The sequence below is a fragment of the Schistocerca piceifrons genome, chromosome 8 (assembly GCF_021461385.2).
Source record: "Schistocerca piceifrons isolate TAMUIC-IGC-003096 chromosome 8, iqSchPice1.1, whole genome shotgun sequence".
NCBI classification, from domain to species: domain Eukaryota; kingdom Metazoa; phylum Arthropoda; class Insecta; order Orthoptera; family Acrididae; genus Schistocerca; species Schistocerca piceifrons.
This window is the reverse complement of record NC_060145.1, coordinates 172,492,266-172,508,645: the sequence shown is the minus strand read 5'-3', so window position 1 is coordinate 172,508,645 and position 16,380 is coordinate 172,492,266. Positions and strand designations below refer to the sequence as shown.

At 39.5% G+C, this 16,380-nt stretch overlaps 2 protein-coding genes across 5 annotated transcripts in view; one reads left to right on the top strand and one right to left on the bottom strand.

Annotated features, from left to right (window-relative positions):
- LOC124711118 (zinc finger protein with KRAB and SCAN domains 7-like) overlaps nucleotides 1-12,394 on the bottom strand; it is a 171,270-nt gene extending 158,876 nt beyond the window's left edge. For all 3 annotated transcript variants that reach the window (XM_047240998.1, XM_047240997.1, XM_047240999.1), the window contains exon 1: nucleotides 11,485-12,394. In XM_047240998.1, coding sequence (XP_047096954.1) covers nucleotides 11,485-12,040 — 556 coding nt within the window. In that variant the 5' untranslated portion in view covers nucleotides 12,041-12,394. The remainder of the gene's footprint in view (nucleotides 1-11,484) is intronic.
- Nucleotides 12,395-12,691: 297 nt separating this feature from the next.
- Nucleotides 12,692-16,380, top strand: part of LOC124711536 — a 66,890-nt gene continuing 63,201 nt past the window's right edge. For both annotated transcript variants that reach the window (XM_047241666.1, XM_047241667.1), the window contains exon 1: nucleotides 12,692-12,876. In XM_047241666.1, the coding sequence (XP_047097622.1) occupies nucleotides 12,737-12,876 (140 nt within the window). In that variant the 5' untranslated portion in view covers nucleotides 12,692-12,736. The remainder of the gene's footprint in view (nucleotides 12,877-16,380) is intronic.

The following is a 16,380-nucleotide window of genomic DNA, read 5'->3' as shown; positions in this document are numbered from 1 at the left end:
ACGTAGATTACTTTTTAAACAGCATGAGTTAATAAGAGTGAAAAGCTAAGTGAATTGTACGTAACAGAGGTGGGAGAGGGGCAGTGGAAAATAGACGGAAAAGACAATGAAACATGTAGAAAACTAAAACGGAGTGAAGAAAGGAGTAGTTACAGTGAAGAAATGTTGAGACCTAAGAAATTAATGTAAATTACGGCCAGGTGGGTGGCGAGGACAAAGGACATGTTGTAGTGCTAGTTCCCACTTGCGGAGTTCTGAGAAACTGGTGTCTGGGGGAAGAATGCAGATGGTGCATGTGGTGAAACAGCTGCGAGGTCACGTTTGTCACGTTGTAAAGCATGCTCTGCAACAGGATATTGCGAGTTGCCAGTATACACTCTCTTCCTATGCTCATTCATCCTAACTGATAATTTGGTGCTAGTATTTAAACACTGGTAGTATGCAAGCACTGTTCGGCCTTCTACATCAGCACAATTATCAGCGAATTATCAGTTAGGATGAATGGGAATAGGCAGAGATGTATACTGGCAACTGGCAATATCCAATGTCCTGGCAAATGAAGCCATAGGTAAATAAAATGGGAATAAGTGCCGAAAAATTATACATGTAAAAATGGTTTCTTCTACTGTATTTCTTTCCCTCACTCTTGACAATCATTCTCTAATGCTGTCCCTGAAGCCCTCTACAACCTCTGGTTCTTTCAGTGCTAGTTCCCAACTGTGGAGTTCTGAGAAACTGGTGTCTGGGGGAAGAATCCAGATGGTGCATGTGGTGAAACAGGTGCGAGGTCACAAATGTCATACTGTAAAGCATGCTCTGCAACAGGATACTGCGAGTTGCCAGTATACACCTTCTTCCTATGCCCATTCATCCTAACTGATAATTTGGTGGCAGTATGTGAACACTGGTAGTATGTAAGCACTGTTCAGCCTTCTACATCAAGACAAAATGGACAAATATACAAAAGTTTAATGCAAAATTAATAAGAGGCAATAACACAGGGTATGGAAAAATGTATAACACACTGTCTGTGGGGATTGCACAGACAAAAAGCTACACATCTAGTATACTCTGGCAAAAACAGAAACCAGCTTGGTTATCAATTAACATCTGAAGCATGCATCCATGAGATAAAAAGTAATGTGAACAAAAAAAAGGAGTGAAGAATAAAATAGATATTGCATATATAGGATAACAATTAACTGATAACAATAAAACCCTTGGCATCCTCCACCTACAACCTAAAGGACATATCCTCAACCTTCTAGAAGAAAGAGATATCCCTTACAGTCTTAATCATAATAATGCCTCTACATTAAATGAGTAAACCACACTCAAACATACATCTATTCTAAGTAATTATGAGTTACTTAAGCAACATAATGATGCACTCATGCCTATGTCTTTCAAGCTTCCGTAATCTCCAGTATTATAGAAGTAGTTACGACAATGATACTTCCGCTCTTTACACATTTATATTTTAACCCAATGCCTCTTGTTCCTCAGCTATCTCTAATGTACCGGAATCTTATTTTATCATGCAATATGTAAAAGAAAAATTTTTTATTAGGTCTGTATTTGTATCTAATTTCAGTTGTCTTAGTTTCTTCCCTGTTTTATTTATTTGCCACCTGCTCATGCACTTTTCTGTTTTGTGCTTATTTTATGATCCTGCAAGGGTGATATCTATAATTTTTGTTCACATTGTGTTTTATCTGCTGAACACAGGCTTCAGATGTTTTGCCACTCTCCACCAGATGCATATCTTTTTGGCTACACAGTCAATACAAAGTTTTCCTTATTTTCTCATGTATTTAGTTCTTACATAGGTCTGCTATGCTCAGCTGGTAAGCCATCAGGCTGCACCATTTAGTTTCTTGTCTGTTGTACTTATGCATAAATGTGCATGCTCATCTTATTTATTTTCTATGTTGTATTTTATTTGTGTCCCTCCCAATACCTTAGCATTTCTGTTACACTCCCATGTGTCGCATAGACATGATTTTGATCCCACGTGATTAACTGGTCCACCCACCAGATATCCACGACTTAACAAATTACGTGAGTAGTGCCATTAATCACAGCTTTACCTGTGTTTGTCATGTAACTCTGGACTAGTTGTACAATGAAGACATTATTTACAAATGAAGCAGATTTTTAATTCAGTTAATAAGATCCTCAGTTGCAGATGTTCCGCAAATCAGATTTTTTCTTTTACGACACCATCCATTCCAATTTAGCTTCGCTGGGAATCCACAGCCTCTAAATGTTTAATAAAAGAATACATCACCTGTTGTAGGCTGGGTCGTGCTTTACTAAAATTTTACTATCTATTCCATTCAACTGCTCTTCCAAGCCCTTTGCTGTCTCTTATCAAATGAGACATTGTTAACAAGTGCACATAGTTTTGAAAACCTCTTGAACAAATACTTCATTTCTGTTGCTTACATCTTGAGGTTATCAGGTTCAGTGAACAGTGCAATAGAATATCTGAGACTAGTCTTTAAAAATACCTTCAGTAAAATGGAAATGACACTCATGTCTCCCAAAGAAGTAGCGTTCATAATAAAATCCTTAAAATCTAAGTATTCTAGTGGGTATGATAACATATCAATGAGGTTAATCAAAGAGTGCTCATGCTAGTTGAGTTCTGTCTTAAGTTATTTTTGTAATCAATCTCTTGTCAGCAGAACATTTCCAGACTGGCTAAAGCCCCTTTACAAGAAGGGGGATAAAGACATACCATCAAACTATCGACCAATTTCACTTTTGACGGCTTTTTCAAAAATATTTGAAAATGTTCAATTCAAGCATATCCTTAATTATCTGACTGCAAATCTACATCTACATCTACATTTATACTCCACAAGCCACCCAACGGTGTGTGGCGAAGGGCACTTTATGTGCCACTGTCATTACCTCCCTTTTCTGTTCCAGTCGCGTATGGTTCGCAGGAAGAACGACTGTCTGAAAGCCTCCGTGCACACTCGAATCTCTCTAATTCTACATTCGTGATCTCCTCGGGAGGTATAAGTAGGAGGAAGGAATATATTTGATACTTCATCCAGAAACGCACCTTCTCGAAACCTGGCGAGCAAGCTACACCGCGATGCAGAGCGCCTCTCTTGCAGAGTCTGCCATTTGAGTTTGCTAAACATCTCCGTAATGCTATCACGGTTACCAAATAACTCTGTGACGAAATGCGCCGCTCTTCTTTGGATCTTTATCTCCTCCGTCGACCCGATCTGGTACGGATCCCACACTGATGAGCAATACTGAAGTACAGGTCGAACGAGTGTTTTATAAGCCACCTCCTTTGTTGATGGACTACATTTTCTAAGGACTCTCCCAATGAATCTCAACCTGGTACCCGCCTTACCAACAATTAATTTTATGTGATCATTCCACTTCAAATCGTTCCGCATGCATACTCCCAGATATTTTATAGAAGTAACTGCTACCAGTGTTTGTTCCGCTATCATATAATCATACAATAAAGGATTCTTCTTTTTATGTATTCGCAATACATTACATTTATCTATGTTAAGGGTCAGTTGCCACTACCTGCACCAAGTGCCTATCCGCTGCAGATCTTCCTGCATTTCGCTACAATTTTCTAATGCTGCAACTTCTCTGTATACTACAGCATCATCCGCGAAAAGCCGCATGGAACTTCCGACACTATATAATATATTGTTAGAGTCTAACTGCAAATAATATATTATTCAACGCACAGTTTGGGTTTCTTAAGGGTTCTGATATAGAGAAAACTATTTACACTTACAGTGAGTATGTGCTTAATTTGTTACGTAATAAATTAGAGGCTACTGGCATTTTCTGTGACCTGTCAAAAGCCTTTGACTGTATGAACCACAGCATTCTCTTAAGTAAATTTCCGGAACCCAAAATCATATTCTCCAAAGTCATTTTCAGTTGTTCTATTCTTCTCTAAAAAATTTGTGTCAGTATTTTGCAAGTATGAGTTATTTAACTGATCGTTCAAAAATATTCACACCTTTCAGCACCTGTCTACATCTACATCTGTATCTACATAGACACTCTGCAAGCCGGTGCATGGTGCATGGTGAAGGGTGCAAACAGAGTGAGGGAAAAAGAACTGTCTGTATGCCTCAGTATGAGCCAAATTTCTCATATCTTGTCTTCAGGGTCCTTGCATGTGATATATGTTGGTGGCAGTAGAATCGTTCAGTGGTCAGCTTCTCTGAATTTTCTCAATAGTGTTTCTCAAAAAGATGCCGCCCTCTCACCAGGGGTTCCCATTTGAGTTCCCAAAGCATCTCTGTAACACTTACATGTTGTTCGAACCTAACAGTAACAAATCTGTCAGCCCACCTCTGAACTGCTGCGATGTCTTCCTTCAATCTGACCTGGTACAGACTCGAAACACTCGAGCATTACTCAAGAATAGATCGCACTAGTGTCCTATATACGTAATTATTTGCTCTTTTCTAAAATTCTCCCAATAAACCAAAGTTGACCATTTGCCTTCCCTACCAGTTTTCACATGCTCGTTCCACCTAATATTGCTTTGCAATGTTATGCCCGGATATTTAAACGACTTGACTGTGTCAAGTAGGACACTAGTAATACTGTATCAGAGCATTGCAGGTCTGTTCTTCCTCCTCATCCACATTAACTTATATTTTTCCACATTTATGGCTAGCTACCATTCATCACACCAATTGGAAATTTTGTCTAAGTCGTCTTGTACCTTCTATCTTCTTCAGAAATTAGATTACTACAATGTTCTTAATGTTTGAGTGTATTTTGTTTATCTCGTATATCTTATACACCTGTTGGGATGGTTCTACATCTACATGAATGTTCAGCAACTCTCTGTGAAGCACATGGCACGTTTCTTCAGCACCTTGTGACACTCTCCCATGGTTAAACAAACTTGTGACCAACAAAATTCTCTCGGGATTCCAGCCACATTATGTGGTTCAAAATCAACGAGCTTTCGGCCGAGTGTTCCTTAGCCACTGTCAAGAGGTGACAGCTGAAGGATTGCTGTTGCCATCCTTGTATGGTCGCACTGCCTTCAGTGACATCACAGGTGCTCGATCCAGTGCCACATATGGTAAAGTTTTCATTAACCAAACAATGGAACATCCAGGATGGAATGTAACTATATTTTTATTGCACATTTGCAGCGCTCAGTTCAACCTTCAAATGGCCAGGTTCCAAGTAGTGCTTAACTGGAGGCCCCCATCTTTATTGAGGATGTTTTCAGAAATTTTTATCTCGATCACTTCTTTTATGATGTTCTGCCAAAAACTTTTAGTCTACAAAATATCAGATGTCTTAGCAAATGCAATACAGAGTATGTTTTCTAGAATATCTTCCGCTAGTGCTCATTTCTCAGGGTACCTGAGGCAAAAACACCTCATGTTCTACATGGCACAGTTCAATAGTACATACAGTCTGTCTGACATAAAACTGTCCACACCCACACAGTATCTTATATACTCCTGGTGTTTTTAGACGATTTTGTGTCGATAATTATATGTTGGACAGACTATACTTACTACTGAACAATGCCATCCAGAAAACAAGAGATGTTTTTGCTCATGGTATCCTGAGACATCATTAGTAGTGGAACATGCTGAAGAAAACAGGCACTGTATTGCATTTGCCAAGACATCTGTTAATACACAGACTAATAGTTTATGGGACAGCATTATAAAAAAAGTGACTGAGATAAAAATTCCTGGTAACATCCTTAATAAAGATTGTGGCCTGCAGCTAAGCACAGTTTGGAACCTAGCCATCGGAAGGTAGAAGTGGGGGCGGCACGTGTGAAACAACATTACCATTTATGGCTTTAGAGCAAACACCAGTGATGTCACTGAAGGTAGCGTGGCTGTATAAGGGTGACAGAGCAACTGTTCAACAGTCACCACTTCACAGTGGCCGAGGAGTGCTCGGCCAAACGCTCATGGATTTCAAACCATTTGATGCAGTTCAAAGCCCAAGTGAATTTTATCATTATACATCACTGTGAAACTATGTATTTGTATAACCTTTGACTATTTGTACTGTAATTCAGTGTAAAGGTTCAATATTGTCTTTTAGTCCTACTTGGTAAGGGACTCATCTACTTGAGCAATGTTCTAAGATGGGTGGCACAAGTCACTTGTAAGCAATCTCTTATGTAGAGTGGCTGCAATTCCCTAATATTCTATCATCAAACTGAAGTCTGCCACCTGCTTTACCCATGTCAGAGCCTATGTGATAGTTCCATTTCACAACCATACAAACTGTTACATACAGGTATATGAACGAGTTGACTGTTTCCAGCTGTGACTCACTGATACTGCAGTCAGAAGATAAAACTTTTTTTTCCATTTTATGAAGTGTGCAATTTTACATTTTTTAACACACAGGGTATGTTTGCTATCTTTTTTTTCATTTTTATGAAGTGTACAATTTTACATTTTTGAACATATGGTTTGCAATCTTTGTCCCACTTTTAAATCTTGTTCAGATCTGATTAAATGTTTATGTAGCTTTTTCACAATAAGTCATTACAGATAACTACATCTCTGACTAATGTTTAAGGTTGCTGTTTTTGTCTGCCAGGTCATGGTCATTAATATACAACATGAACAGCAAGGATCCCACCTAACATCCCTGGGGCACACCCAAAGTTACTTCTACGTCTGTTACTGACTCTTCATGCTACACTACTGGCCATTAAAATTGCTACACCACGAAGATGACGTGCTACAGGTGTGAAATTTAACCAACAGGAAGAAAATGCTGTGATATGCAAATGATTAGCTTTTCAGAGCATTCACACAAGGTTGGTGCTGGTGGCGACACCTACAACGTGCTGACACGAGGAAAGTTTCCAACCGATTTCTCATACACAAACAGCAGGTGACCGGCATTGCCTGGTGAAACATTGTTGTGATGCCTCATGTAAGGAGGAGAAATGGGTACCATCACGTTTCCGACTTTGATAAAGGTCGGATTGCAGCCTATCGCGATTGCAGTTTATTGAATCGCGACATTGCTACTCGCGTTGGTCGAGATCCAATGACTGTTAGCAGAATATGGAATCGGTGGGTTCAGGAGGGTAATACGGAACGCCGTGCTGTATCCCAACGGCATCGTATCACTAGCAGTTGAGATGACGGGCATCTTATCCGCATCGCTGAAACGGATCGTGCAGCCACGTCTCGATCCCTGAGTCAACAGATGGGGACATTTGCAAGACAACAACCATCTGCACGAACAGTTCGACGACGTTTGCAGCAGCATGGACTATCAGCTCTGAGACCATGGCTGCGGTTACCCTTGACGCTGCAACACAGACAGGAGTGCCTGCCATGGTGTACTCAATAATGAACCTGGGTGCACGAATGACAAAACGTCATTTTTTTTTCGGATGAATCCAGGTTCTGTTTACAGCATCATGATGGTCGCATCTGTGTTTGGCGACATTCGTCATCGCCATACTGGCGTATCACCCGGCATGATGGTATGGGGTGCCATTGGTTACACGTCTCGGTCACCTCTTGTTCGCATTGACAGCACTTTGAACAGTGGACGTTACATTTCAGATGTGTTACGACCCGTGGCTCTACCCTTCATTCGATCCCTGCAAAACCCTACATTTCAGCAGGATAATGCATGACCGCATGTTGCAGGTTCTGTACGGACCTTTCTGGATACAGGAAATGTTCGATTGCTGCCCTGTCCAGCACGTTCTCCAGATCTCTCACCAACTGAAAAAGTATGGTCAATAGTGGCCAAGCAACTGGCTCGTCACAATACGCCAGTCACTACCCTTGATGAACTGTGGTATCATGTTGAAGCAGCATGGGCAGCTGTACCTGTACACGCCATCCAAACTCTGTTTGACTCAATGCCCAGGCGTATCAAGGCCATTATTATGGCCAGAGGTGGTTGTTCTGGGTACTGATTTCTCACGATCTATGCACCCAAATTGAGTGAAAATGTTATCACATGTCAGTTCTAGTATAATATATTTGTCCAATGAATACCCGTTTATCATCTGCATTTCTTCTTGGTGTAGCAATTTTAATGGCCAGTAGTGTAGATAACATGCTTTGTTCTACATACCGAAAAGTCCTGAATCCAGACACAAATATCAGTTGATATGCCATACAACTGTACTTTTGATAATAAGTGAAGATGTGATACTGAGTCAAATACTTTTTGGAAATTGAGACATGCTGCATCTACCTCTTCATCTTGCTCGAAAGGTTTCAGAATGCCATGGGTGATACGTATGAGATGGGTTTCAAGAGATCAATGTTATTGGAATCCATGCTGTTTGGCATGGAGGAGGTCATTCTGTTAGACATACCTTATAATGTCTGAGATCTGAATAAGTTCCAAGATTATATGACAAATAGTTGTCTGCTACCATTTTGATTAGCTTAGATTAAATTTAGTTTTGTTCCATAGACCCAAGAATCAGATGATTCTCATGGCTGTGGAACATGTCAGAAAGCATAACATAAAAAACATAGAATGTTTGAACGTAATACTCATTTCCCTGGCCATTTCTCAGGAGACTGTCCAGAAGGAGACTGTCAAGATATGTGAATGCATTATAGTAAAATGGAACTTCTACTATTTACAAAATTAATACACTGTCAGAATGAAATATAGTTATGCACTTTTAATAACTTTATCATACACAAAGTATGTAATCTTGACTGTTGTGACCAAGTGCTGTCAAAACTGAAAACTAAGACATTTTTACTTAAGCTGTTATAACATTCCCTGTGAAGATCCATCTAGAGAGTAGAAGTTGTCTACCAAAAAGTCTTTCAAATTCTGACTAAACTGTGCTTTATCTGAAACCAAGTTTTTAATGGTTGCTGGCAATTTATTGAAAATGTGTGTTCCCGAATACTGGACCCCTTTTCGGACCAGGTAAGTGACTTCAGGTCTTTATGTACATTGATCTTATTCCTCGTATTGATACTATGTATTGAGCTATTAGTTGGAAACAGAGACATATTATCTGCAACAAATTTCATTAAGGAATAAATATACTGAGAAGCCATGGTTAGATTACCAAATTCCTTGTCTTTGCACTATAAAAACTTTTCCTCAGTTTGACGAGTTATCTGAAAATATGATCCCATATGACACAATAGAATGAAAGTAAGAAAAGCATGCAAGTGTATTTTTATTTATAACTCCCACATCCGACATCAGTGGTATTGCAAATACAGAATTGTTTAGGAGCCTCAGCAGTTCTATGACATGCCCTCCCCCAACTGAAATAATTATTGAGGTGTAATCTCTTCCTGTAGACGGGTGTGACCTGTTTTTCCTTTCAACTACTGGCCATGATTTTCTGTTTGGGGGATCAACTGTAGATTGTGGTTAAAAGAGAGGCCAACTCAGCCACAAGTTCAGTATAGAATCCAACAGGGATTCCATTGCACCCTGGAATTTTGTTGAGTTTTAGTAATTTCAGCTGCTTCTCAAAACCACTGACACTAATATTTATAGCAATCAATTTAACATTGGTGAGAGAATTAAATTTGGGCAAAAGACCTGGATTTTCATTTGTAAATGAAAATTTTAAAATAGAGTTCAGCATTACTGCTTTTGCTTTACTAAAGTAAATTTCAGTAGTTTTGTCACAGTTGGCTCTCCCAAGGACCTCAGTAATTTTGAGGGAACGTGCTGTACTCTAGCAGCCTTGTTCCAACTTAGATCTCCCATTCTGTCAAATTCTTCTCACAGTACCATATCTCCCAACTCATCTCTGTTTCTTTAGTATTGTCTTTACGTTCAAGGGAAACGAGGCTAAGACTTGGAAGGATGAAGGACTAACGTTCTTTATATGATTACATTTTCTGTTTTCGTTTGTAACTGTTTTCACTGTGCTATTACAATTCCGGCTTATGTGACACTGTAAATTATAAGATTCAATGTCATATTACAGCATGTCCATGTAGACCTGTGTCACCCATAGTAAGGTCTACTGTTCTACTGCATTGGCCAGTGTAAGTGCGAGTTTTAGGAATGTAAGCACATGGTGAAGTGCTTCTCTTCTCCAGCTCAGAAACAAAACATACACACTGTTAGAATTACATTATTGGCAGCAGATATTGTAAACTCCCCTGCCTCCCACCTGCAGGTGAACAGCATCTATCCAGTCACTTGCTGCCCTGTCTGGTGTAGCAATAAAAGATAGGCCCTCGTTAACTGAAAGCTGAAGTTTTAATTTTCATGTTTAAAAGTCATTCATGCAAGATGATCACAGAGACAAAGCCTACCACCATTTGACCGCTGCACAGACTCCCATATGGAGAACATAAAAATGGGCATCACTGGCACAAGCAAGCAACTAAAAGGGTTAAAAACCAATAAGTCACCATGTTCAGATGGAATCACAATTCGGTTTTACAGAGAGTACTCTACAGCATTGGCCCTTATTTAGCTTGAATTTATCGCAGATCTCTCACGCAACACAAATTCCCAGAGACTGAAAAAAAAGTGCAGCTAACTCCTGGATATAAGAAAGGTAAAAGAATGGCCCCACAAAATTACAGATACATATCCTGAACATCCATATGCTGCAGTATTCTTGAACATTGTCTAAGTCTGAATACAATAACTTTGCTCAACACAGTAAGGCTTCTGTGCACAAATCGGCACATATTTAGAAAGTATCACTCATGCCGAACTCAGCTTTCCTTTTCTCATGACGTCCTGCAAACCATGAATGAAGGGCAATAGTTAAACTCTATATTCCTAGATTAAAGGAAAGTGTTTAACATTATGCCCCACTGCAGGCTTTTAATGAAGATCCAAGCAAATGCAATTGCTTCCCAGCTATGTGAGTTGCTCAAAGACTTCTTTAGTAACAGAACCCAATATTTTATCCTCCACAGCTTGTGTTCATCAGGGACAAGGATGCTATTAGGAGTCCCCAGGGAAGTGTGTAGGAAATAACAATCTGATGGATAGTGTGAGTAGCAGTTTACTGATAACTTAGATACAATTTCCATTCGATGTGTTGAGTGCAGAAAAATGAAAGTTATTGCAGATTGGTAGGAAAAGCAATCATGTAATGGTGTGCCGCTTAAACAATCATGTCGACTAAATATCTAGCAACACAGCAAAGCAATATGATATGGAATGAGCATGTAAGGCTGATTGCAGGGAAGGCTTCAGTTTATTAGGAGAGATTTAGAATGGTGTAGCTCACCTACAAAGAATATCACATATAAGTTACAACACTTATGCAACCCACTCTTGGGTACTGCTTGAGTGTTTGGGATCCACACCAGGTAGGATTAAAAGCAGGCATTGAAGCAATTCAGGGGTGTACAGCTAGATTTGTTACCAATAGTTTTAATCAACATGTGGGGGTAAAATCTATTTATGTCGCCCCAACCAAGCAGACTTTCACCAAAGGAGTTTTGTAGCAATTCACGTAGACCTTGAACAGTAATTACTCACCTGGAACATGAACTGGTCCTATTTTCGGCATTGCTTGTAGCTCTGACTCCTCTGTCATTGTTGAGGCATTCTGCATGATCTTGACTGGCCAAACTCCAGTTGCTGGAGCTGCCACAAATGTTCGCCCAGCAGGTTGAAATGTCAAAAGTGTTGTTGGTGCCCCACTTGTTACTGCCGCTGGGTATGGAATGTTGATTGCTGCAAGAGCTCCTCTATCACCCAGTTGTTGCTGCATTACAGTCGGGATGTCCCCCATATTCACAAGTGCAGTGCCACCGTTGCTGTATTTCTGTGATGGCAACAGATGCTCTGAGTGGTTGGACTCAGAACACATTCCTGGTGGCTGCTGAATGCTCGCTGCACCTGCAGGCATTGACTCAACTGGGGTACTAGAACTCCCTCCATATGACAAATTTGATCCGTTTGTAGGATGAATAAAAACAGGCTCAACTTGAGGGTTAGAGACGTGCATGGCTGCATTGCAGTGGAGCTGTTCAGTCTCGAGTTTGGGTTGCTGCTGTATCACCGGCTGAGTAGTAAAACTTGAAATACTCATTTCGAAATGTGTGGAATAGATGATGGTTAAAAATCGTCGAATTTGTTAGTTGGTCACAAGAAATAGAATGCGCAAAAACGTTAATGTTAAGAAATTGTTTTGAAGATGGGAAACTCGTACACCGGTTCACATTAGTCTTGAGAAAGTTTATGTTTTCTGTTAGAGCTTCTAATGTGATCTTTTTTCGTTTGCTATACATTCAGGAACAAAGACTGATCCAGTTCTCGAATATATGTATTTTTAAACTTAACATTCATTTCGATAATATTTATTGAAAAATATAGGTATGAGTCCGCTTCTAATGCTGGTGAAAATAGAACCTCTGCACTGGAACTTCTTAGAATAAATCACACACTTCGCAAGTTTGTAAACACTTTACACAATAAACACAGCATTTCCGATAGCGTATTGTTTCTTTTTGCAATGGCGGATTATCCATGGTTACCAATAGGATAGCATGTAAAATTCGTCTTCAAAAATTCTTTATAGAAAATATACACTGTCGATTAAATATACAGTCAGTTTGTATTTCAATAAATATTTTCTGCATAATTTACTGTGAGCTATGTTTATTTGAATAGAGAAGTTTCACTTGTAACTCGTTTGTGTGATGTATGCTCAGTGGCTGCATGTTACCTAATCTGTGTGCGTTCCGAGATTTTAAAAACCGAATTGGACAGCCACCAGGAACTGTGAATGAATTGTAAAGTTATGAAGTATAACATTAGCCCACGCATGGAGCATTTGCGAAGGAAGAATCGGTACTTACTGCAGCAATTAGAAACAAATTCGGAATTGCTAGAAAAACGATTAAAAGCTCTTCGCCAGGAAGCAAGGTTCGGGAAAGATAGTTGTCAGTTTTACTGTTTTAACGTAATTGTGTCATTAACTTTGAGCAACGATTTATAATAATTTTGATCTGTGTGATGTCTATGCCGTTGTTATTGTATCGTTAAAAAGAAAACACTTATTTTTGTCTTCGCCAACTCCTTTTAAAAGCTCTCCCAGAAAACGCTTTGTGAATCCAGTAGAAGAGGAGTATACTTTCTTCACGATTAACTTGAGATCTTATCGTCCTTTTCAATAGCGCCATTTACTTTCGGCGATGGAATTTTGAAATGTAGCAGTATAATTTTACTTAAGAGCCAACACGAGTTGCTTTCACAAATTTCATTAGATACACCATATGATTGTACTTTTGACAATAAGCGTTGGTGAGATACTGAGTCAAATGCTTTTCGGAAATCAAGAAACAGTACATCTACCTGGTTGTCTTGAACCAAAGTTTTCAGTATGTCATGTGAAAAGAGTGCAAGTTGGGTTTCATGTGATTGATGTTTACGAAAACCATGCTGGTTGGCATTTAGGAGATCATTCTGTTAAAGATATTTTAGCTCAGAATTATGTTCTAATATTCTACAATGTCAAGGATATTGGACAGTATTTTGTGGATCAGTTTTACTACCCTTCTTGTAGATGGATGTGACCTGTGCCTTTTTCCAAGAACTGGGCATGGGTTTTTGTTTGAGGGATCTATGATAGATTATAGTGAGAAGAGGAGATAACTCAGTCACAAATTCAATATAGAATATGACAGGGATTCCATCAGGGCAGTTCTCGTGGGATTTTCTTTGTAAAGGAACATTTGAAAATCATAACAAAGATTTTGAGTGGGGATGTGTATCACTCTTGGCCAACTGTAGGATCGCACTTATATCTTCCAACCAAATCTTAACCTTGAGCTAACAGTCTGTACTAGAAACTGGTTTGGGCCTCATTTCAGTACTGGAGGTGCACATATTGTCAAAATGCAGACAGTTTATATTTTTCCCCCTTGTCTAGGATTCTAATTGGTGTTATGTACTGCAGAGTGATGGTATTATTATATGTGCTTCCATTTTAGTTAAGATGGCAAATCCTATCCAGTCTGGGACATTACTCTTCTGTAGAGTTTAGTGATACACGAGCTAACACTACACTCCATAAGAACCTCAACATCTACATCTATATGTACATAGATACTCCGCAAGTCACCATACGGTTCATGGTGGACGGTACAGCGAAGAACGACTGCCAATATACATCCATATGAGCCCTAATTTCTCATATGTTTGTGATCCCTATGCACAATACATGTTGATGGCAGTAGAATCACTTGGTAGTCAACTTCAAAAGTCCACTCTCTAAATTTTCTCAATAGTGTTTCTTGAAAAGAATGTCATCTTCCACCTAGGGATTCCCATTTGAGCTTCTGAAGCATCTCCATTACAATTACATGTTGTTCAAACCTAATGGTTACAAATCTAGCAGCCTGCCTCAGAATTCCTTCAATCTCTTCTCTCAATCCTATGCGGCACGTATCCCAAACACTTGAGCGGTACTCAAGAACTGATCGCACCAGCGTCCTGTATGTGGTCACCTTTACAGGTGAACCACTCTTTCTTAAGTTTCTCGTAATAAACTGAAGTTAACCATTCGCCTTCCCTATCACAGTTCTCACATGCCCATTCCACTTCATATCACTTTGCAATGTTATGCCCAATATTTAAATGACTTGACTTTTTCAAGCAGGACACTAGTAATACTGTATCCGAACATTACAGATATGTTCCTCCTACTCATCCACATTAATTTACATTTTTCCACATTTAGGGCTAGCTGCCATTCATCACACCAACTGGAAATTTTGTCTAAGTCATCTTGTATCTTCCTACAGTCACTCAACCTTGACACCTTACCACACACCACAGCATCACCAGCAAATAACCACAGATTGCTGCCCACTCTGTCCACACAAATCATTTTTGTGTATAGAGAACAACACCTTCCCTGGGGCACTCCTGGTGGTTCCCTTGTCTCTGATTAACTCTCGCTGTTGAGGACAGTGTACTGGGTTCTATCACCTAAGAAGTCTTTGAGCCACCCACATATCTGTGAACTTGTTCCATATGCTCATACCTTCGTTAACAACGTGCAATTGGACATCGTGTCAAGTGCTTTCTATAAATCTAGAAATATGTAATCTCCCTGTTGCCATTCATCCATAGTTCTCAGTATGTCCTGTGAGAAAAGGGCAAGCTGAGTTTTGCATGACCGATACCTTCTAAAACCATGCTGATTTGTGGGCATAAGCTTCTCAGTCTCAAGAAAGTTTATTATATTCAAACTGAGCATATGTTCAAAGATTCTTCAGTAAACGGAATTTAGGGACACTGATCTGTAATTTTGTGGGTCTGTTCGTTTACTCTTCTGGCATATTGGAGTTACATGCCCTTTTTTCCATTTGCTCAGGACTTTATTCTGGTGGGAGATTCACTATAAATGCAAGCTAGGTAAGGGCCATGCCATAGAGCACTTTTTGTTAAATTGAACTGGGATTCCATCCAGACCTGGTGATTAATTTGCTTTCAAATCTTTCAGCTATTTCAGTGTACCAGGTATGCTTATTAGTATGTCATCCGTACGGGCGTCTGTCAGATTGTCAAATGACGGTATGTTTGTACGATTCTCCTGTGTGAATGGTTTCTTGACTGTCGAATGTATAATGTTTGGCTTTTGTTTTAATATCTTCAACTCCCACATCAGACTGGTCAATAAGGGACTGAAGCCTGACCTGCTTAGTGATTTTACATAAGACCAGAATTTTCTTGGGTTCTTTGCCAGATCTTTTGCTCAGAGTAGTTTTTGTATACTCGTGCATAGATCTTTTCACAGACGGATAATCTCTAGTAACCTTCACTTTTTGTCATTTGTGCGTTCACAACAGCCTCTGTTTCTTCAGCATCTGCCAAATTTCATTATTAAACCATGGTGGGTCTTTTCCATCCTTTATGTGCTTACCTAACTCTCCAGACCATAATTTACAATCTGCTTAAACTTTGCCCATAGTTCCTCTTCATCCATCTTACTGTAACTAAGTGGTGCCAGCTCACTGTCTGAGATGCTAATAACTACTTATCTGCTGTATGTAGCAGACACTCTCTTGTACCTTCTTGACTAATTTATTAACTTTAACAATCATAGTTGCCATACCAGCATCATGATCACTAATCTGTTTCTATACTAACATTGTCGATAAGGTCCAGCCCATATGTAGCTACATGGTCTAAGATATTTCCATTGTGTGTGGGCTGCTGAGCTAGCTGCTCAAGACAATGTCCAGAAAATGTGTTGAAAAGTATTTTGCACATCTGTCTGCCAGTACCCCTGTGATGAATCTGTAGACATCCCAGTCTGTACTTGGCAAGTTAGTCGCCTCCAACTAATATTTCATGACCTTGGTATTTAAGTGCTACTGACTGTAGACTTTCTTTGAATGACTTTAGAACTGTCACAGCAGA